At 39.4% G+C, this 22,114-nt stretch overlaps 1 protein-coding gene across 4 annotated transcripts in view; it reads left to right on the top strand.

Moving 5' to 3' along the window:
• The window catches only part of GPR85 (G protein-coupled receptor 85), a 44,184-nt gene that overhangs the window by 2,560 nt on the left and 19,510 nt on the right, over window positions 1-22,114 (top strand). For all 4 annotated transcript variants that reach the window (XR_005266823.2, XM_038181633.2, XM_027457434.3 and 1 more), the window contains exon 2: window positions 1-22,114. This exon is cut by the window's right edge. Coding sequence is in view for 3 of the 4 variants with exons in the window: in XM_038181633.2 (XP_038037561.1) it covers window positions 176-1,288 (1,113 nt within the window). In the remaining variant the exon portion in view is untranslated.

Genomic DNA, 22,114 nt, shown 5'->3' on the forward strand with positions numbered 1-22,114 from the left:
ATATTTTGATGGCATGACAAATCAGAAAGAAGAGGATGTACTGTATGACTAGACACCAGATCAGTTCTGTTTGTGGATTACATTTTCAGTAAGATGTATGGATCTATTTTTTCCTTGTTCTTATATATAGATCATGAGACTTGACTGAGGCAATATACATATCATCCATCCATCTATGGCGAACTACAGCCATGCAGCTGACAACATTTTACAAAATCTCTCTCCTTTAACAGCTTTTCTGAAACTGACTTCACTGGGTTTCATAATAGGAGTCAGTGTGGTGGGTAACCTTCTGATCTCCATTTTGCTAGTCAAAGATAAGACCTTGCATAGAGCTCCTTACTACTTCCTGTTGGATCTTTGCTGCTCAGATATCCTCAGATCTGCAATTTGTTTCCCATTTGTTTTCACCTCTGTAAAAAATGGCTCTACTTGGACGTATGGGACTCTTACTTGCAAAGTGATTGCCTTTTTGGGGGTTTTGTCCTGCTTTCACACTGCTTTCATGTTGTTCTGCATAAGCGTCACCAGATACCTAGCTATTGCCCACCACCGTTTTTATACAAAAAGGCTGACCTTCTGGACTTGTTTGGCCGTTATCTGTATGGTGTGGACCCTCTCTGTAGCCATGGCTTTCCCCCCAGTTTTAGATGTGGGCACCTACTCGTTCATTAGGGAGGAAGACCAATGCACTTTCCAGCATCGTTCCTTCAGGGCTAATGATTCTTTGGGATTTATGCTTCTTCTTGCCCTCATCCTCCTAGCCACACAGCTTGTCTACCTCAAGCTGATATTTTTTGTTCACGACCGCAGGAAAATGAAGCCAGTCCAGTTTGTTGCAGCAGTGAGCCAGAACTGGACTTTCCATGGTCCTGGAGCGAGCGGTCAAGCGGCTGCTAATTGGCTGGCTGGATTTGGAAGGGGTCCCACACCGCCAACCTTGTTGGGAATCAGGCAAAACGCGAACACCACAGGCAGGAGAAGGCTACTGGTTTTAGACGAGTTCAAAATGGAGAAGAGAATCAGCAGAATGTTCTACATCATGACATTCCTCTTTCTGACCTTGTGGGGTCCCTATTTGGTAGCCTGTTACTGGAGAGTTTTCGCAAGAGGGCCTGTAGTACCAGGGGGATTTCTAACGGCCGCTGTCTGGATGAGTTTTGCCCAAGCTGGAATCAATCCTTTTGTCTGCATTTTCTCCAACAGGGAGCTGAGGCGCTGTTTCAGCACAACCCTTCTTTACTGCAGAAAATCCAGGTTACCAAGGGAACCTTACTGTGTTATATGAGGGAGCATCTGTAAATCTTTAGCCTTGTGAAACACTACCATTCTCTGCTAAGCAATTGTGGCCTGTAGCCATGTCTTGAGAAGAAAATCAAGAATGGGATGTCAGCAGTTGTAAGGATTTGGGCAACATTCTGCAGTCTTTGCAATAGCTCACCTCTAATCCTATTTTAAACCTAAACATGTTCCTGCTGACCACTGCTGAAGGTTTGTAATTAAGAACAAAGGACTGAACTACTGCCCTGAATTCCTTTATGTGGTTGAAATCTAGATTATGAAAGTAGCAGGTGCTAAGTATCAGTGCTAAATGCTGTGTATATCACTACATAAAATAAGACCATCAAAAAGATTAGCATTGGACATCTTAATAAATTAAGTTGATATGAGGTTAATGTGTTGATAAAACTAATTTTAGACATCTGAAGACCTTTAAAACATTTCATACAATTATTGTTTTGCAAAGACTGAAAACTGGGGACTCAAGTACTGTAACTGATTAAAGATGTGCCATGCATTATTGGATTATCACACTTACAAATCTGTTTGCCTTGTGAGTAAGTTTTGGGGAGCATTCCAAAGCAGTATTTTTGTTCGGATTTAGACTTTACTTTTTTTTTTCCTTTCTTTTTTTTTTTCCTTTTTTCTTTTTCCCAAATATATTACTCTTTCTAAATACCATTTTCCTTAACGGTGAAATTACTAACATTTAACTGTATTCTGTGGGTTTTGCTGATTTGGTATAAAGTTTAATAGACTCTTATTTATATTTTTTAAAAAGCTAGATATCAGTCTGTTAGGCAACGTTAATGATAATATCCAGTCATAATTGAACAGTTATAATTATACAGAATAAACACATGTTGCCTTAAAGGGTTATCTAGTATCTTCCATTTTGTTTAGCATTGAAGCAAATAAGCAAGGAAAATTGAATCAGTAACTCTGGTCAGTCATTTGGGAGTGCATGAGAGATCACTTAGTCCTCTTTTTTCCTTTTTACTCCAATGGTTCCCAAAATCAGTATGCACATCACTGGGATGATATGATTTTTTTCTAGGTGTGCCGCCCTTTCTAGTTTGTTCTGAGAAACACAGGCAGTTGATGTATGTTTATATTTTAAGACAGCTGTCATGGGGAGACCGCAGCCTTAGTATGATATCTTGCACAATTTGTGAAGCATTTATTCTACTGAAGGCACAGTCTTGTTTATATTTTCTGCACATTTTGGTGTATTGGTTGTTTTAAATTATTTAAGTTTTAACTTGTGAAAGCATATAATATGATTTCTTAGTATTTTAGAAATACATTAGAGTCTGTGAGTCTTTCCTTCTTTAAGATACAGATGTGTGGATTTCAATATAAAGTTGCATTTGCCAAAATTTACCTGTGTAGCTTGTTAATTTTCTTGGAATAAAATTTTACATTTTTCCAGTTATACAATTAACCTTTTTTATTTTGTCTAGTGAGCTAGCATGAAGTACTGAGAATGTAGCCATTATGAATTATTATCCTTTGCAGTCACTGTATTCCCAAACTGTAAATGCATGAATGATGGGGACCACAGGATTGATAAATGATATTATCTACAGTAGCACTATTGTGTAGTTTATCATAATTACCCATCTATCTGTTCTAATATGTCAGTTATATTTAAAGTTACAACACAGTATTTGACATTAACTTCACGGTTTAATTTTGGAAAATGTGTATATTTGAAGCACAACATCATGAGTCAGTCGATCGTAAAGAACATTGATTTTTTTCTTAATTTTTTTGGAGAGACAAGACTAGAGGTCTTAATTCAGTATTGGTGTATCTTGTTCTTTGTTGTAGTTTTATGACCAGCAAGTTAATATATACATACACGAGCAGCAGTCAATAATGGAAATGCTTAAATTTGTATGATAACATTATACAACATATGCAACAATTCAGAGAGTTGTGTCTATATGTGATCAGACAACTTGATCAAAGATTTAGTGAGCAATCTGTTTGACCTCACTTACACTTTTATACTGAGGTTGATTGGTTGAGAGGCATGGCTTAATATACTGTGTTGAAACAGAAAACTTGCTGAAATACCGAGTCCTCATCAGTACAAGGATGTTTCAGAACGTAATTTGAAACGGGACCAATAAACTTCCACCAAAAGGACTTTTTTTACTACACCGGAAAAGGCTTGGAAATTAAGGTAGTTAAGCAATTGTCAAAGATAGCAGGAGTGCATAAAAACCGAATCGTACGTTGAGAAAAATTCTGAAAGTTATCCCACTTAAGTTTATTAAAAGGTTGATTGGCAATAACTTCAGTCTAATTTCTATAAAATAGTAACCTTTACAAGGAACATTGATATTACATATTGTAATAAAGAAGTACATATAAATAAAGTTGTAAATAGTGTTATAGTTGTAGAAGTAGTCGGTTCTGAGGATTAGCCAGAAAATTTTCAACTATGAAATTTCACAAGCTGCAAATTTGGGGCCTGGCCTAGCTCCTAATAAAGTCAGTTGGCGTTTTCCCGTTCACTTCATTTGGAGCAGAAGCAGGCCCTCACGTTTCTATAGTACTATGCTTCTGAAATACTAAGAAGGCTGTATTTACTATGCAGTGGGAAAAGGAAAAAACAATTTAAAATTATTTCCCTGGAAGTTTTGCAAGCAGTAACTGATGTAAATTAAAATAATAAACAGTAAACAAGTCTGAAAGCAAATATTTTGCTAAATGTTTTTCTTTTGATATGAACATAATTCCTTTGACTAACTGAAAAATACACGAGTGTATTGCTACCTGACAGGGGAAGACTTTCTCTTTCTTAAGTGAATTTTTATACTTGTTCCATTAAGAAGTCTTGTGACAGATGTAATTCCTTTTATTCTCTCCAGTGTTAAAAGAACAAGGGGATGTGCAGTGAAGTTAAAAGCCAACATGTGAAGTAACATGCCATGCAAAGTTATTACTCAGTGGAACTCACTGGCGCAGGATGTCCGGTACCTTAGAGAGGTTCATTACATGTAGACATGAAGTAAAGCAGTGCTTGCAGGTTCTGCCACGGGTGCCATTTGATCCTAGTCAGCACATCAAACCTCATGTATTGGGGGATGAATTCCAAAGAGCAAGAAGGTTCCTTCCAGCTCAGTACACGGTTGTGTCACAGAATGAAAAGCTCTCTGCTCTCATTTTAGTACAGGAGTGAAATTGGTGTCAAAGCTTATGCAGGGCTGGTGGGTTACTCTTCTGTTTCAGAATAGCAAAGAATATCACAGTGTTTTATGTCTGCGTTGATCTTTGATTCTCATGGGTTATGTGATGCTAGTTGTAATTTTCCTGGGTAAGAAAAAAAAAGAGTAATAACAGGTGCCCTCGAGAAAAGACTGTCTGCCCCTCTTGCTTTCTTGCCCTCTATTTGTGCCACTGGCCCTTTGGCAACCTCTCCATCAGTTCTTCTTCAATGTGAAATATTTCATATATTGAGTCCTGTATTTCTTCTACTCCAGTGCTCCTTAAGAAGTATCTCAGCCATCCCCACTCCACAGCAGATAAGAGGAGCCCACTTTCCTCGATAGTAGTTTCTAACAGCAGCTTCCCAAGGTTTGTCAGTGTCTGGGTTCCCTCCTAAAGACAGAGAGAGGCCACTGGTTCCTTCCAGTTGCCCTCCTGGGGCCATTATGGCATGATGCTTGGCTAGCACACTGCCTATCTTGCCTTTTGGCTTTGGTCATGAAGTAGTCACTGTCTATGTTATGCAGAGAAAAATGCATACTGGCGAGAGGGCAGCAGGAAGCAATTTCCCCTCTCCCAACTCCTTCATAAAGAAACCACAGTTATTGTTGCATTGATCCTCTAAATGAATAAAATGGACAGTTAGCAAATTAATGCAAGGTTTTTGGTATAGCCCTAAAATATTATTACACAATGGTTTTCAGGCAGTCTCCAGGCCTTGAGGGCAGAGCAGCCTGCTGTATCCGTCTCCTTTTAAGTGCATTGAGTTTGCTCACTTGTATTGTCTGTGCTTTGCCTTCCAAGCATGAGAACATTCTACTTATATTAATCCGAGCCCAGTATTGCAGCAGGCTGCTATTATTCATGGGTTTAATAAATAAAGTCAAAGGGAAGTCTGGTGGTTTTTGAGGTGAATTAAAGACGTACTTTGACTAATACTTGTTTTTTTAGCAAATGTTGAATAAAACTACGGGTTGCCAGGCTCTTCCGTAGTTACACAGTCAGCTGTCAATTATTGAAAACAGAAATGGTGTAGACTAACTTGCATAAAACATAGGTAATACAAAGCATATGCACGCTAGCCTCTAAGGACTTCCTGTGTTTATTACATTTCTTGAGGAATGAAGTTAAGCTGAACTAAAAAGCTGCAGGAGAAATTCAAAGGAAAATGGTGGGTGTTTTTCCTTTTATTTCTGCTTTGTTTTAGCATAGCCCTGCTAATCTGCAACCTGGGTTACACACCCACAGACAACCAGGAGTTGACTGTACAGTTCTGCATACCACATAGACAACTTCCCTCCAGTTTATACTCATTGAGAGCTATGGAAGTGCACGCTACTAATCTGATAGACTTTTCAGAGAAAAGAGGAGTCTCATCCTGAGAGACAGTATTCTTCAAAACTCAAATTCAGTGTATGCCCTCTGCTTTTGTTTACTGAAGTGATTTTGAGTGTGAAGAAATCAGTGATCTAAATCAGTAATGATCATAAGCGTTCTCTGGCTGTGTCCATTAACAGCAGGATGAGATGACATTTTGCAATGCATATGCCAGCAAAAAATCAAAGAGTTTGATATTACACACCATGACTTTCCTTGAGTGGCCTGAAAATAGCTCATGCTTATATTTAGAAAAGATACGATGAAGCTGTCCATTTAAATGGATAAAGTCTGTAACTAGCCGGTATCAGAAAACAAAGCAAAACAAAAAGTGAATTTTAAAGATTGCTCATTATAAATAGCAAAGAGTTTTTGTGGTGTTTTTTTTTGTTTATCTGAACTGTGTAATTACATAAGTATATGATGATCAAAGGAGTGCCACAGTAAATAAGTCAGAGTTTTAATAGTCTAAAGAGGAAATAAGTAACAACAAGCCATTTGAAGTAAAATAAATGTAGCTGACCATGTGTTTCATAATACTTAGGAAACAAAGCAATAATTGAGATTTTCACTACATAGTGATTTTGCGTACCCAATGCATTTAAAAAAAAAAGTCATTAGACAGTGAGGTGACTGATACAGTCCAGTGAGACTTACTCTTCACATCACAGCTTTTGTACTATGCACTACATTTAATGAGCATGAGATTTGAAAACAGAATTTGTCTGATATAATCGTCAACAAACTGCATTAGCTACAATAAAACTTCTCCAAATATTAGGTAAATTACTGTCTCCAGAGATTATTCAAAATTATCCCTGTGCTAATTTAGGAAAAGTCTACTTCACCTTTGTAAAAGAGCCATCTAGTTAAAGATGTTTTTTCCATCCTTTCATGTGTTAGTCAAGACAGCTTCTTCTGTAATGTGGAATTAAAAATACCAAGTTTGAAAGGATACATCTGATTTCCAACTATTATGCCACCTATCCATGGTATTGTTGTCATGTTTTAAGTAAACCCACAAGGTCTATGGTTGAAGAATGTAAACAGTCACTTAGAAAACAAACAAACAAAGCAAAACTCAATGACATGCTTCCAGTTCATTCTCTCTCCTATTTGCATGGAATGCTAAAATTTCAACTTTAAGAATTTGAAGGCAAACTCTGAAAACAAGCATGTTGAAGGGGAGAGAAGGCAAGCCAGAAATACATTTGTTGAGGTTATCCTCACAAAGAAGAAGGTTATCATGTGTGTATTGCATTTTCTGCATGGTTTTAGTCTATCAGCTTGCCCAAGCTTTGCCAATGCATTTAAGCAGCATAGGTTGAATTCTCATGCTACCATCAACTACAGCATTTCCAGACCCCTTTTATTTTCATTCTATAACTGTAATGCTCAGGCATGTTATCATTCTTATGCAAACTGAAGAAATTGCTAAAAATAGAGTTTTGCACTACAATAATTTTGGAGGATCAGCTTCTTGAGACAGTCTAAGAGCAGGGTACCTATTTCTGATGACTCCTTTAGGCAGCAGCCTGGAGGATACAACAAAGTTTTAACCCCTGTTCACGAGCTAGCTAAAGTCCTGCTGTCCCTCAGTGAAACCACCTCCCATGGAACCGGCCCACCTCCAGCCTGTGACCCACTTCCATGCTGAGATTAAGTAGGACTTCATTTGTGCATACCCTGAGTGTTAATGGGTGAAACTGAGCAGGGAGCAGAAATGCCTAGACAATATTCATAGGCTGCAGATAGATGATGCATTTGTTTTCTCAAAACAGAAGTAACAGAAGAAGGAGAGGCCCAGAGGTAAACATTTTTGTGAGCTGGTTGGTATTTCATGCCCTGTTGCCCCCTCAGCAGTGGCTGAGATCTTCTGGTTTACTCTTGATTTTTTATTTTCTATTTTTTGGAAAATATATTCTATCTCTGCCACTCTACTATATCCCACCCCTTACAAGTTGATTTTATGCTTAATCAAGTTTGTATAGTCTTTACAATACATATTTAGTAGTAAAACATTCGTAGCTTTGCACTGATTATGGAGATATATATCAGTGTAAGTGCTTGCCCATTTCCATAAGCAATTCCTGTGTTACAGGCACACAAATCCTATTTTTGAAATTAAGGCACTCTACAATTATGCGTTTCCTGAATTCTCTGTTAAGGCCCTTAAGCTTTGGAAATTTCTCCTATTTGATCCAAAACACTCAATGCAGATTATTATGGCACACCGCAGGGAACATTCGATCTCTCTGACTGCAGGACTGTTTGGACATCATGAAGACTGGAAATGTATATTTAGCTCCTGTGTAATAATTTATGGTAATGACTGAGCAATAGAAGCGATAGTGATGGGGCTCCTAAAATAACATATTTGGGTAATTGCAACTTTTAATCGTAAGACATCCAGAACAAAGGAGAAATGCTCCTTTTGTAAGATGATTATGTAAATGAAAATTAAATACACAATTAAATGCAGTTCCATAGGATTTTGATTAACATATTCTGTCAAAGCTACAGCAAGATGGACATAAAAAAAAAAGAAGAAAAAAAGAAAGAAAATAGAGTACCATTTGACATGTAATCCTTGTAACTTTGGCTATATTCTTGCAATCCCTACTCAAGGAAGAAATTCCCTCTCTTTTGTGGAAACTTGTCTCAATAAAGTCTGTAAGATCTTGATAATTTATGTAAGCGTTCATGTTCTTTACTTGACTAGTTCTCAGCGAGAGCATGGTACAGCAGGTCTTGAACCATAATCTGTGTTGTACTCTATGTGCAAAGCTAATCTTTTGATTGCTTTCAAGAGGAAATGTGTATGTGTATTTATGGGCTTTTCTCAGGCTCTTTGATGGATTGTGGTGTAGTTGCTTCCAAGCAGTGGGGTTTGAGCCCATGGGGAAGGCACGGAGCATCACACTAGAGCATGACAAGTGAGTATAGAAACAGGTGCAAGGAAGGTGAGGGACCTGTGCTAATAGGAGTAGATAATGCTTTTGGACTTTTTTTTTTGTAAGTTCCTGTGTGTTGGTACGGGTATCTGCAGCAAGGTGGAGTGGAATGCTGCTGCCCCCACCTCTTTCCATAGGAGCAGACTGGAAGTAGTACACATTATAGGTTGGTTCCTGCCCCAGGCAGCTGGTGTGGTCGTTTTGGTCACTAAACCCAGCAGCATAGGGATTTAGCCCAGGTGGATTATTTGGTCGCAGTCCATGCTGTTCGAATGTGTGAAGCTTGTTTTTCTTTCAGTGTTTGCTGTGAGTAGTTTCTGGTTTTCATAGGTAAAAAAAGAGAAGTGTGTAAAGAGAATGAATGGGCAGATCAAATCCTTTTCAGTACAACCTTTGTGTGAGGAATTTCAAAAGGATGGAGATAGATGTGGAAGTCCCTCATGGTTTTACCACAGCTCTGAGACAGTCTTGTATTTCAGCTTAGTTAGCATATATGCACACAAGGGACTGAAGTGATCGGTCCCCATCAGCATTCAGTCTCTTCCCAATGTAAATCTCCAAAAAGACAGAACACCATTTGTGGACACTCTTTTATACAGATGACCTTCCTCTAAGAGGCATGTTGTCGCAAAAGATGAGATTTATTGTATTCTTTTGTATTGGAGAAAATTCAATATTGTATCTTTTGGAATAAAATTTCATGTTATATTTGCTTATTAGCATACCAACTAAAGGCAGTGTTACAAAAAGAGTCCATTGCCCTCTTTGAACTAGGTGAACCATAAGTCTAACTGGTAAACAGTATCAGCAGGGATATCCTCGTCCTTTGGCATCAGATAAATGCTGATATGTTAGCAGTCATTGCAATATTTTACTGTAAAACCCCTGAACAGGTTAATTTCCCACTTTGACATTTTCCTTACACAAACATCTTCATCCCCTTTCATACAGAATGGGCTTGGTAAATATGGATGCTTTGGGTGGTATTGACATCTCAGCCATGCCATCTAAGGACAAGTGCTAAATAATTTATTAATTGAAAGTTCAGAAGAGGCTGTGTAAAGCAACAAAACAAGCTATGTTTTCTTAAGTTGTGTTTGTGATCCATTAAACATTGGCTTTGGTACCTGGGTATTGACAGACCTAGCATACAAACCTGATGCAAAATTAGAAATCAAGCTGTCAAGATAATTCCTAGTCATTGAGTATAACTATGAAATGCTATTGTTAGGTGTATTCTAATGGACTGATTCTTTGCAAATATTCACAAAGTCCGTATGATAAGACACGGATAGAAAAGCCTTGGCCATATTGAACTTAGTAATAAAATGCCTGTTGCTTTCAGTGAAGTCTGAATGCTGTGCATAAACCTTAATTTCCAAAGATGACAGATTCACTTGTGCATGCCCAGCATGTCTAAGAATGGAATTTTTAAGGCCTTGACCGTATTCTTAAGCATTTTGGTTCTCTTTTCTTCATGACAAGGTTTTGTATGATGCTTGCTGCAATGAAATCTGAACTCCCTTTGTAATTTGTGTTTATATAACCATGTTGCTTAATAGCCTCATTACGGACAAGTACCTCTTTGTATTAGGTTCTGTGAAAAAGCAGCCTCTGTCTAAAAGCTTACAATTAAAAGATAACAGAAGATGGGTACAGACGAGTGGGCTTCCAAGGAAATTATGAGACAGTGTTTGTTGGTAAGCATGATGGGAGAAGAGATCCCACAATACTCCATCTTTTTTTTTATCTTTTTTTTTTCCTTTATTTTTTATGTTTTTAAGGAAGAGAGGGAGAGAGATGATGGAAAAGGGAAGTTTTCAAAGGATTGAAAAATAACAAGGGGATGGGTTCTCAGCAGAGAAAAGCAGCTTGGGAGAAAGTACAAAGGCTGTTTCCTGAAAATGTAATTGTCGGTGATAATTGTCAGTGATAGCCTGTCAACATGAGCAGATCAGAACCTCTCGATAAAGAAAGAAAGATGATAGGCCAAGAAGAGCAGAAAGAAGTGGCAGTGAAGCTGAATGAGGGACAGAAAATAACTGCTGATCCACAGCATTAGGTAGGAAGAGGTCATTAGAGGTCGTGTTGAAAGTAAGGCTCAATGAAAACAGCTGGGGAAAGCCAAGGAGATTGACACCAGGTACTGACTGCAGCCAAGGAGCTTAAAAAGCAGAGGTAGAATAAGATAGCAGGGTAGTTGCCAAAGTAAGTGGAATATGGAAGTCCAGCTTTTTTTGTTTGCTTGCTTGTTTTTGTTTGCAAATTAAGGAAGAGGCTACATTACCCCTGAATTGTTACAGGAGGAGTCAGAGGACAGCAAGAAGCTGATGAAGCCAGCAAGAGTGACTGAAGGACAGGTCTGGATATTCAAAGGAGGGATGGGAGGTGAGGCTATCTGAAAGAAAGGCTGGAAGAATGACCAGATTTGGTTGATTGTCCATGAATCAAAGAAAGTAGATGTGCATTTGAGGTCACAGGAGGAGAAGCACTCAGGCAAAAACGGAAAGGCTGAGGAGAAAGGGGGGTGGCATTAGCTAGGGAGTGGGAGGGTGAAAGAAGTGAAGAGCCAGGAATGAGGGTCACCTAGACAGGAGCAGGTTGCTGTAGTCTCTTCGAGGTTCCCCTTACCAATGACTTTGTGCTAACCCATGGCAAATAAAGCAATGCCAAGGGTTTCCAACATCAGTGATGTCTAGGCAGCAGTGGTGCTAGTGCTTGTGTAACTGCTGTGGTCCCAGTGTGGCAGCAGTGGTCCCAGTGTCTTGTAGCCTCTATTATACCCAAGTTCAGCAGGAGCTTGAAGAAAAGCAGAATAATATCCATCATTTTCCATTCATTCCTTTTTAACATTATAACAGGATTTTCTGTTCTACTTCCATGTTCTTTTTCTTTCTCTTTTTGTAATGTTACTCTACTAAGAAAAACTACATGTTCTTCATAAGTGACACTCTGTATTTAGAGTATGTTGGGCCAGCAATTTTGATAACTTTCAGACTGAATGATAGCTTTTCTGAACAGTGAAAGTGCAGCTCCTGTGCAATTTGAGAGCACTGCAGTGTTTTATTATCATTATCTCCCATAATGGTGGTATCTTGGTCTGGTGAAGTGACCATTAGGATGAAAGCCAGTAACTTCCAGGTTCTCATTGCAGCTTTGCTGCTAACATCATTGCATGGGTGACCTTGGATGATTTATACAGGCCAACTTTCCAGTTATCCCCAGTTAATTTTAAGCATTCCAAGGACAATTGGGGCTCCTAGTGTAAGACACTAGGTGACCAATTTCCAAGGCAATGCAGCACTAATAAGTACAGATTATGTTAGTGTGCTAGGTGTGTAGGTGGTAAAACTGATGAAAAATGTTTTGTTTAGCACGTTGTGCCAAGTCTTGGCCTCCTGCAGGAAATTTCAACATCTTTTCAGATTTTTCCTTCTTGAGAAACTCAAAATATTATGTGAAAAAAAGCTGTTTTCTAACCTCTTCTTACTGATTAGGCCAAGCAGTGTTTCAGGATACAAAAGTTAGATAGCCAGATTATTGGTCAGCTTGAAAATGTATTTGTTGTTGTTGTTGTTTTTGTTTCTTTTTTCCCCAAGCATTTTTTCTGCATAATGTGCCAGTTGAACAAAATGGCTAATAATATAACTTACTTGAAGGATGAGAGAATTAATGAGCTAATGTTTCCAGATTTCTGAAACTCATTACAAATCAGGATTTACCCCCTGTAATTGACAAGGCCATGATAAGAAGCCCATAGCTACCCTAGGCAAGGAAATAGTTGTTAAAGCCTTTTCAGCTAAAAGTTGACGAGACAGTGTGGTGGTCAGCTTTCATTGCTGACGGTAGACTGCAGCCCAAAAGTTTGGAGACAACTGTGACAGATGATTTGGGATGTTCAGATAACCTCATCTTGCCAAGAGATATGTTCATTAAGTTGTCAAAGAACTGAAATGTATGCATTGCCCATCCATCTGGCATATAATTTAAATACAGCTGAATTCCTGACCTCAGATATGATATAAGCATTTCTGAGTAGACGTGACTGATAAATTTGCATAAACAGAGGCTCTTAGAATAAAAATACATTTTAAAAGGAGAGTTAAAAAAAAAAACACTTCGGAGATCTAGACTCATGACAACATTGATAGATGGTAACATACTCAAATAAAAAAAAATATTTTACTGAGTACTAAATAATATTTTTAAATGTTTGCACAGGATTTTTAGTACAATTAATAAAGTCTCTCTGTAGCCTGAAGAAAGGTGTCAGCAGTTGAAGTGCCTGAAACTGAGATACCGAATTCATCACAATGAGTTTTCTGAGGGCTGAATAGATAATCTGCATGATTTTAAATATTAAAAGCCTTTGTCAGGGTAGATATGCCTGCAAAAATGCAAGCTGGCAGTTACACATGATGAAGGTACAGTTGTCTGGGCAATTCCGTATCTGGGTTACCAAAAATATTATAAATAAAAACAAATATTGTTACCTGATTTCATTTTTTTTTTTATTTACTTTTGCCAGGCAGCAGTACCGTCATCAGTTCAGTGGATTTCAGCGACACCTAACATCTTAATATTTGAAACCCAGTCACGCTGATCTGATGCTAGATCCCAAACCTGCAAAGCCCAGGTTGTGTGTGCTGACCCTATGGGAACAGTACTGCTGTGGATGCTGCCTGTGTCCCCTGGGAGGCTGTGCAAGCAGCCTAGGCCCCCTCGGCTGTCCGTGGAGCTTCAGCAGACAGGCTGATGGTTTGACTGATAGGCTTGGAGAGAGGTTCTCTGAATGCTGCAGGCTTTCGAAGTAGGCACCTAAAGCAGAACCTGAGGTTTGAAGCTGTCAATACCCCTTCAGTCTTTCTTCAGGTCTCTCTGCAGGAACACTGCCGCACTCTCAAGGCTGCATCTAGCAGAAAGGGAAGAATCATCCCTCTCTATCTGTGCAGAAGGGCTGGTGCATGGATTTAAACTTCTACACAAGCAGATGGCAATATTTTCTTTTCCCCTCCCTTTTCTCAGCACGGAGCTCATCACTCTCTTCAAGTCACGAATCTGGAGATATGTTTATCAAGAGAGCTAATAGCAAACCCTCCCTCTGCTGTACAAGCAGTTTAAAGAGTGATGTATTTCTCACACGCTCATGAGCATGCTGAAAGCCTCCTTTGCTCATGGGCACTTCTGAGCAGCCCCTCAGTAGCTGCTTCTGCCAGTGAGGCTCTCGCAGGCACCCATGTCACAGCGTGGGAGGAAATGGCCCTACCTTCTAGCAGATCATCAAAATCCACATGGATTTTAGTAGTTCCACAAGGCAGAAACTTCTGCCAGCACTCAGGTGAAGAAAATGCAGACTTGTAGATACCAGAGGTACAGGTGTTAGGTATTTCTGTTCTGGCCATGGGCCTTTCACCACTTCTTCTGCACAAGTACCACCCCACCCTCTGCCCATTTTTTCCTTTCTCCTCCTACAGTTTCTCCATGCATGGAACATTATGTTCTTGGAGGGCAACAACAGCAGAACTCATATGTCCCTGTTCAACAAAAATTAAGTGAATGTAAATCCATGTCTTGAGCAGTTTGGTGCCCCTGTGCTTGCTTCCAGGTGTCTTGTGGGAGGGCAGAGCTCATTCCCAGGGGACAATTTGCTGGCTTTCCCTGCAAAGACTCCTTAAATCTGTAAGCATTTACAGGATCTGGTCTTCAATCCTTCTTTGTCTTTCAGTGTTAGGCAGGCTCAAGAGCAAGCTGAGGCACAACAGTGCTCCATGACCCTTGTTCCGTTCACTGCAGGTCCTCCAGCTCGCAGTGACCACCCCACAGCACCTCCTACACAAACAGCCAGGTGTTCTGGGGTCCCTCTGGTGGCTTCAGGCTGTGCTGTGGGGAGTTCAGTGGTATGAGGGGGTGAGCAAGTGCTTCTGTCCTCGGGAACTGAGGTGGGATGAGCACCCCAGCCAGTGAGGATGCACAGCTTTGTTGTCTTTGCTCAGGCCTCTAAGCCAAGCAGCACACCGTGCAGCAGGAGCTCTCTGAGGGACTCGGGGTGCCGTGGGCACTGCAAGGTGGGCAAAGGGTGGAACTGCCGCAGAAGAAAGAAATGGAAAGCGGTTTCCAGTGTGGATACACAGGTATCAGAAATTTTACTGAAAGCAGGGAGGGTCCCTGGGAGCAGCACGGATGCTCAGAGAGGTGATGTGGAGAGGCTGCAGTAGTCATTGGGGTTTTGGGGAAAGGAGCGTGGGCAGGCAGGCACATTGGGTTCAGTGGGAGACTGCTGCAATGTAACCTTTCATTAGTAGGCATCCTTTAAATTAGGTCAGTTTAGACACAGTCAAGGTGTCTTTGGTTTACAGAGGAATTTGAAAATTACTTAAAAATAAGATAAATGCAGCCAGAAAGCTCTTAAGGAGTATGGGAATCAGTGACAATTGGACCCAGTGATCCCGTCTCTTCCAGGCCAGCTATCAATGCTGGTGCATACCCCAAGGGCAGGACAAGGCAGAAGGAGAGTATGGGAAGCCATAGTTGTAGGAGATGTGTGATTTAGTGCTTTCCCTGCAGCCTCTCTGTGAAATGCTTCTCCTTCACAGAACTCCCAGGGGAGGATGGGAACAGCGTTGTCTCGCACCCTCATTGGGATGATTTCTCTCTTCCCTTTCCCCCATGTGACACAAGCAGGGAAATTAATATTCCAAACCATTAAGCCTGTTTGGTGAAGCTAGCACGTTGTTATTTAAGATGACTGTGATTTTTTAATTGTATTTTTTTAATTGACTCCATCTAACTCAGCATTTGAAAAACCTTGAAGATCATATTATGTGCACAAGCACAATTAATTTGTTTGTTGCAAGGACCCCAGTCATAAAATGTGTAAATCCAAGGCCATCGTGGAATTAAGACTTAAGGTCATTTAAGCAATTCTGCGTGTGAATAAATAACATTCAGCCTCCTGATGCCCAAAAAGTATCCAGGCAAAGCCCACAGAACCGAGGCTTTCAGCACAACACTGCCCTCTGGAGCATTCTGAATCACTCTCATCACAAGCCAAACAAAGGACATAAAGGAGAAAAATAGAAAAAGGCCTTGGTCTCCAATGTAAAAATGAATAGCACAGTGCAATGAGTAATGAAAGCAGCTATACTGCAAAAGCAATGGAAATATAAAGACATTCATCCCCGTCACAAATACCAACAAACATTTTTCAACAGTGAATGGAAGGCAGAAAGAAATTGAGAATTTAGAACAGACCTGGAGAGAATGGCACATAATAACAAAAATGCTTTTTAATTTTGCTCAGAGGTCTTGGCAGAATTCTAACAAAGAAAAATCAACAAGCTATTGGGAAGGAAAAAAATAATTTGCTCTCTCAAAAATCTATTTTAGATGCAGATCTTTTACTGCTAGGCATCCTTTCACATTTTGGTAGTGTTTGTGTCAATGCAAAGATGATATGTTACCTTGTGCTGTCAAGAGCTTACCAAAATAAACCTCATCAACAAGGCATTAAATAATAATATCACCTTTCCCTGAAGTTTTGATATTCTCTGTGATGTACTTATGCATATTTTTAAAAGAACATAAATTATTGATTCCCTCCTTCCATCAAACCTGTCTAACCAGTGAAGTGTATATAGAATGCAGTCCTGTACTGAGCTCTGTTAAAGAACAATCTACAACACGTAATTGAAAGCTTGGGCTTGATAGAAGTGAATTTCTTGAATTTATTAAAGGCCTAATCTTGCAAACACAACCTATAACCAGCAACAGCTTATCGTTGCTGATCCTTCTGATAGCAGATATTATTGTCAGTAATACATGTGTACAGAATTGGATTCAAGGATGTAAGAACCACATTGCAACACCAGCTTCCCAACACAGTATGTTTCAGCTAAACAGAATCATGGAAAAGCTGAGGTTGGAAAAGACGTGGAGATCATCTAGTCTAAACACCAGCTCAGCAGAGGGTCAGGTAGAACAGGTTGTTCATGGCCACATCCAGTCAGCTTCTGAGTGCTTGCAAGGCTGGACAGTCCACAACCTGTTAGGGCAATTTGCTCGAGTAAGCACTCGCAATAAAGATTTTTTTTCTCTCATTTTTAACAGGTATTTTCTGTTTTCTGATTTGTGCCTGTTTTCTCTCGTCCTGCCACTGAAGATGGGAGGACCTGTCTTCTTTAATTCCCCAGCCGGGCATTTATTCACGCCAATAAGGACCCTCCTTAAGCAGTCCCAGCTCATCAGTTTCTGCTCTCAGCCTCTTCCCATATGTCAGGTGGACAAAGCCCTTAATTTTCTTTGTGGTCCTTTTCTGGACTCACTGCAGTGTGGCTTTGTCTCTGTTGTACCGAGTGGTCCAGCACTGGACCCAGCACTCCAGATGGATCTTGTTGGCACTGAGCAGAGGGTAGGGATGCCAGCGCTTGACCTGGTGACCAGATGCTGTAGGCTTTTTTTGCCAGAGGGACACATTGCTGGCCTGTGTTCAATTTGGGGTCCACCAGGACACCAAGCGCCTTTTCCACGAAGCTGCTTTACAGCCAGCCCTCAGCCTGTGCCGATGCATGGGGCTATTCCTCCCGAGAGGAATTCGTAGTGCAATTCAACATCATCAGGATAGTAGCTGCCAATGAAAAGAGCTGAAATAATGACTTGGGAGTAAATGACTTGTGTTGTTGTAGTTGAAAGAAAGGTTATTTGAATACCAGTAGACTAAGGGGAATGGATTGCAACAAACAGAAATGGCAAGAAAAGGGAAACAGCCATCCCCTGGTGAGTGAACGTCTGATCATAGAAACAGAGCTCCTGGATGATTCACTCAGGGCTTGATCTAGTAGCTGTTTAAGCCAGAGAGATTTTCCCCAAGGTTTTGGGGCACACTGAATGAAACCCAAATGTATCATGAAGAAAGGAAGAAGTTGCATAACAATCTTTTCTTTTTTTTCTATCCTGCTAATAACAAGCAGGCAGCAGAGTAAGCTTCTACAAACAATGGGAAATTCTGAAGGCATCTCATAAACTGAATTTAGAATACTAAAATGTAAAAATGTCAAGTACAGCTTTAGTTAGCCTCAGCGGTACCTCTGCAATGCAAACAATTAATTATGCACATGAATGTTTGCAGGACTGGTACATATATGGGGAAGGATATTCAAAGTAAATGATAACACAAATTCTATTGTCCTCTCTCCATTCTTTTGGGAATAAAATCCAGTTTGGCACTACTGTATTCAAATACATGTTTGAGTGTTTTATAGAGTTGACCACTATGCAAAAAGTGAAGAGAAATGATTATATATTTTATCCTATGAGGCTAGTTATGAAATACTGATGCTAACGTTGCAGTGTATAATAGAAAGTAACAGTTATCAGACTTCATCTGTAGTGCAAGTGTTTAACAGTTTAATAACATGTTTAATTTCACTTCAGATCCAAACAGATAACATGGGGTCAGCTTGGCTGATTTGTGTATCTGTGCATGAAAGACTGGTTTTCCCTTTAAAACTGGCTTTTCCAAAACATGAGATTGTAAAATTTATGAGGCAGAAGCTGGAATTCAAGTAAGTTTTGCTCTTCACTGTAAAAACTTGGAATAAAAAGTTTTCAGAAAACATGTCCTGGTTGGATGTGAGATAGGATTTTAATTTAGGATCATGGATTAGGGCCGCTCTTGGAAGATAATTTATGAAGCAGATTTGTCCATTCATACCTTCCTGAAAGTAGAAATAGATCACAGAAATCTGAGATGTTTGTTTTTCATTTCAATATTTTATTAGAAAATCTAAATTTCCTATACAGCATTCAAAAGTTTACTTAATTCACTCTTTTGTAAGTAATTAATCTTAAAACACCAGATGGGAAGATGAAGAGCTCTTTGCCTCCCATGCTCCCTGTGCAAAGCCCTGTATATTCAGTGTACAGATGCAATGTAGAAGGGATAAACTTATTATTTGTGAGTGTCCTTACAGAAAAAATAAGTAAATAAATGACAAAGTAGAAAACAGTGATCAGAAATCACCACGGGACTTACTTTGTTTATTTGCATTGATTATACAAGTATTTCTATATCATCCAGACACATTTTAGTGGATGACAGCTTTTTTACTTGAGATCTTTAGGATCATTTCTACTTTAAATACTTTCAGATATAAAATCTTTAAAGCATTCATTGATAGCTTTGTATAGTCAAATTTGTCTTCTTAAGTCAGGCTTTCTAAGTGATAGCATTGTTATCATCATCTAATATTTAAAGGAGCTGAAGGTCTTGTCCTCAAGGATATCAGTTTAACTCCAGCTCTGTGTATGTATTTAGCTAACTCAGAGGACATGATGTGGCTCATAGTGATTAATAACTATGGTCTTCAGAAGCTGGCATCTTCACTGAGGTCTACAGTATATCTAATTGAATTGGCCCCACTGAATTTAATCTTGAGATCCCCAACACACATAAGAATTAAGTACAATTTTAAGTATAGTTATTAAATTATACTTTCATTTGACTAGGAAATATGGGCATGCAACACTTAAGTGACATGAGATGAAAGATTAATAATAACTCCATACAAAACAACTTACAACTTTTCTTTATAAATAGAATGGCAATGTTTAGAAAAGATAGAACAATTATTTAAATATTTACAAAATATAGGCTAAGAGCGAGTCCTTATTCATTGTAAGTCCTTTGGTATTAGTGAAATCAATATACAGTTGGGGATTCAGACTATCATCCAGGCATACTGCCAGTAAACTGAATGACTCTTTACCCTTGACTTCAATAATATGAAGTAGAGAACAAAAATGACTATCGAGATGCCTGTAATTCAGACACTGGAAAGCCTGAATATAAGGCAGCTATGTCATACATGTTGATTCAGTGGAGTGGCAACATACCCTTGGAGGTTATATCAAAGTAACGAGAAAGGGGCACCTACTCAGAGTGCAACCCAGAAGGTCTACAAACTAAACAAAGTAAATAAAAGCTCACTAGTAAGATACAATGGGCACAGAAACCCTCTTCTGACCTTCAGCACCTGGAGGCTTTCCTGTCCAGTCAAGATCCAGAACACAGAATCCTCTCCTGAGGATTTTAAAACAGGACTCTGGGAATGATTAGAGATCTGATAATTCAATCCCTCCTCAGGCTGAAGGAATTCAAACCTTCAGTTGTTTCATGCCACTGGACTACGATATAATCTGTTGAAATGGAATCATTGTTTGATCAGTGCTGTGAGACTGATGAAACCAAAAAGAAAGCAAACATGGTAGAACTTGATGTTATAGCCCAGTGAATATACGTCTTTGCTCAGAGGTATTGCCTTCCTGATAAACAGACTCCTGTATTGTTGCATTGTTGCTGATAATCTTGGACCAGTGTCTGCAAAAAGCATTTATGCTTCTAAAGATTTACTCAAGATACAAACTGATTTTCCTGGTATCGATATCAGAGCAGATAAACAGTTGGGGGAAAAAAAAAAAAAACCAAAAAAAAAAAACACACAAAAATTGTCCTAATAATGGGATTCGTGATAGGATTAAGGAATGGTTAATGAATGATTAGTGCCAATCAAAAAAGTTTGAATTAACCTATAAATAGAGATTTCAATATTTCTGATTAAATTACAAATGTTAATTGTTAAAAGCAATATTGATGATATAACGTACTTAGACTTCTGTGCATCATTTGACCTAGACCTGTACAACTTTCTGCTTCAGAAACAGGATACAAAAATAACTGATTAAAGCCATTGAAAACTAGGTAAGTGACAGAACTCAGCCTGAAACAGTAGATGGGGAATCTGCATCAAATAGGATTTTTTTAATGGGGGCTTTCAAGGATTTGTTCTTGGCCTCAGATGATTTTGTTTTTTTTTTATCAGTGACCTGGAAGAAAAAAAAAAATCATGATTGAGAAAGTTTACAGAAATTGAGGAGGCAGTGAATAATGGGGCTGACAGATCACTGATACAATTCAGATTGTGCTTTTGACCAGGCACAAACAAACAGTATGCATCTTTCTCATCTTTCTTCAGCTGAAGCTGTTCTTTGAAGAACAGGAACTGCATGCTAACCAGCAGTCATTGCAAGGATGACTTGATGTCCTGGTAGATATCAGCCAAATGTAGGCTCCTGGTGCACAAGTGTGGCTGAAGGAGCCAAATGAAACCCTTCAGTGCACAAATAAAACAGTGTGAACAGTAGTAAAGGGGCTGTGTCACTCCACATTGGGTATTGATGTGACTGCCACCAGATAACTGTGACCAGTTTCTGTCCTGGTGAATGCTGAAAAGCTAATCAAGATTTAGGGAAGCCCACAGCAGCACTTAAAAGAAAGTCATGAAAAGACTATTTGGCTTGAAAGACTAAAAGAACTGTTTTATTTGGGGCTACTGTTTAATCCCATCTGGGAAGGAAAAATTCATTTTGCTGACAGATCAGCCTGATACAGGCCAGCAGAAAGGCTGCTGAAAGAGTGACCCTACCACAAGTCGTTGGTGGCTTGGTGGCATGTGTACAGGAAGGGTTAGGGACTGTGGTGCCTCAGTGCTGGGCCCTGTTGGAGTGAGTGGTTCTACACTTGTTCCTCTGGCAAAAGCTTTTAAGGACAGGCAGTCTAAATTAAAGAAAGGATCCCATGACTCGGCTGCTGTCACTGCTCTGCAGTGCCAGGTGGACAAGAGAAAGAGAGAAGGTCAGGTTAGATAATCACCTTACAGTCTTGGTGCTTATCTGAACCTTATGTTTATCATATCCTACCTCAATCATTCGTATCAGTAGAACTAGTTTCTAGCCTCATTAGAACAAACTGTCCTAAAACATTTCATATTTATCACATCTAGTCAAGAAACAATTCCTGGGGAAACTGCATTTTTCCATTATATTTCAGCACCAAGTCTAGAAGTGCACCAGCTTGCAAAAATGAGGATGGGGAAAAATCCTAATTAAATTTCTCTATTAAAATAACTTAGTCCTTAGGGAGGAGGGTGTTAAGGTGTGGACAACAGGTTATTATGACTAAAACGGCAGAGCTGTCACCATTTGTTAGCTTGTAAATGACAAAAATGCAAAAGATAACATTTTTAATGCAGTAACCCACTGAAAGCAACCTTGCTTTTACAGGGCATTTCCCATGCAGGCTGCCTTCCAATCCAAGCAAGCCAGATGAAAGTTTGAGCACTAAATATTACCAGGTGAAATGAATTTGCACAGTAATTGACCTCCTGCAACATGTCACTAATACAGTGTCCTTTCCCCTGTCTGTGGCCTCTAATAGAAGTTTTGGAAGA

This window comes from Anas platyrhynchos, chromosome 1, assembly GCF_047663525.1.
Source record: "Anas platyrhynchos isolate ZD024472 breed Pekin duck chromosome 1, IASCAAS_PekinDuck_T2T, whole genome shotgun sequence".
NCBI classification, from domain to species: Eukaryota; Metazoa; Chordata; class Aves; order Anseriformes; family Anatidae; genus Anas; species Anas platyrhynchos.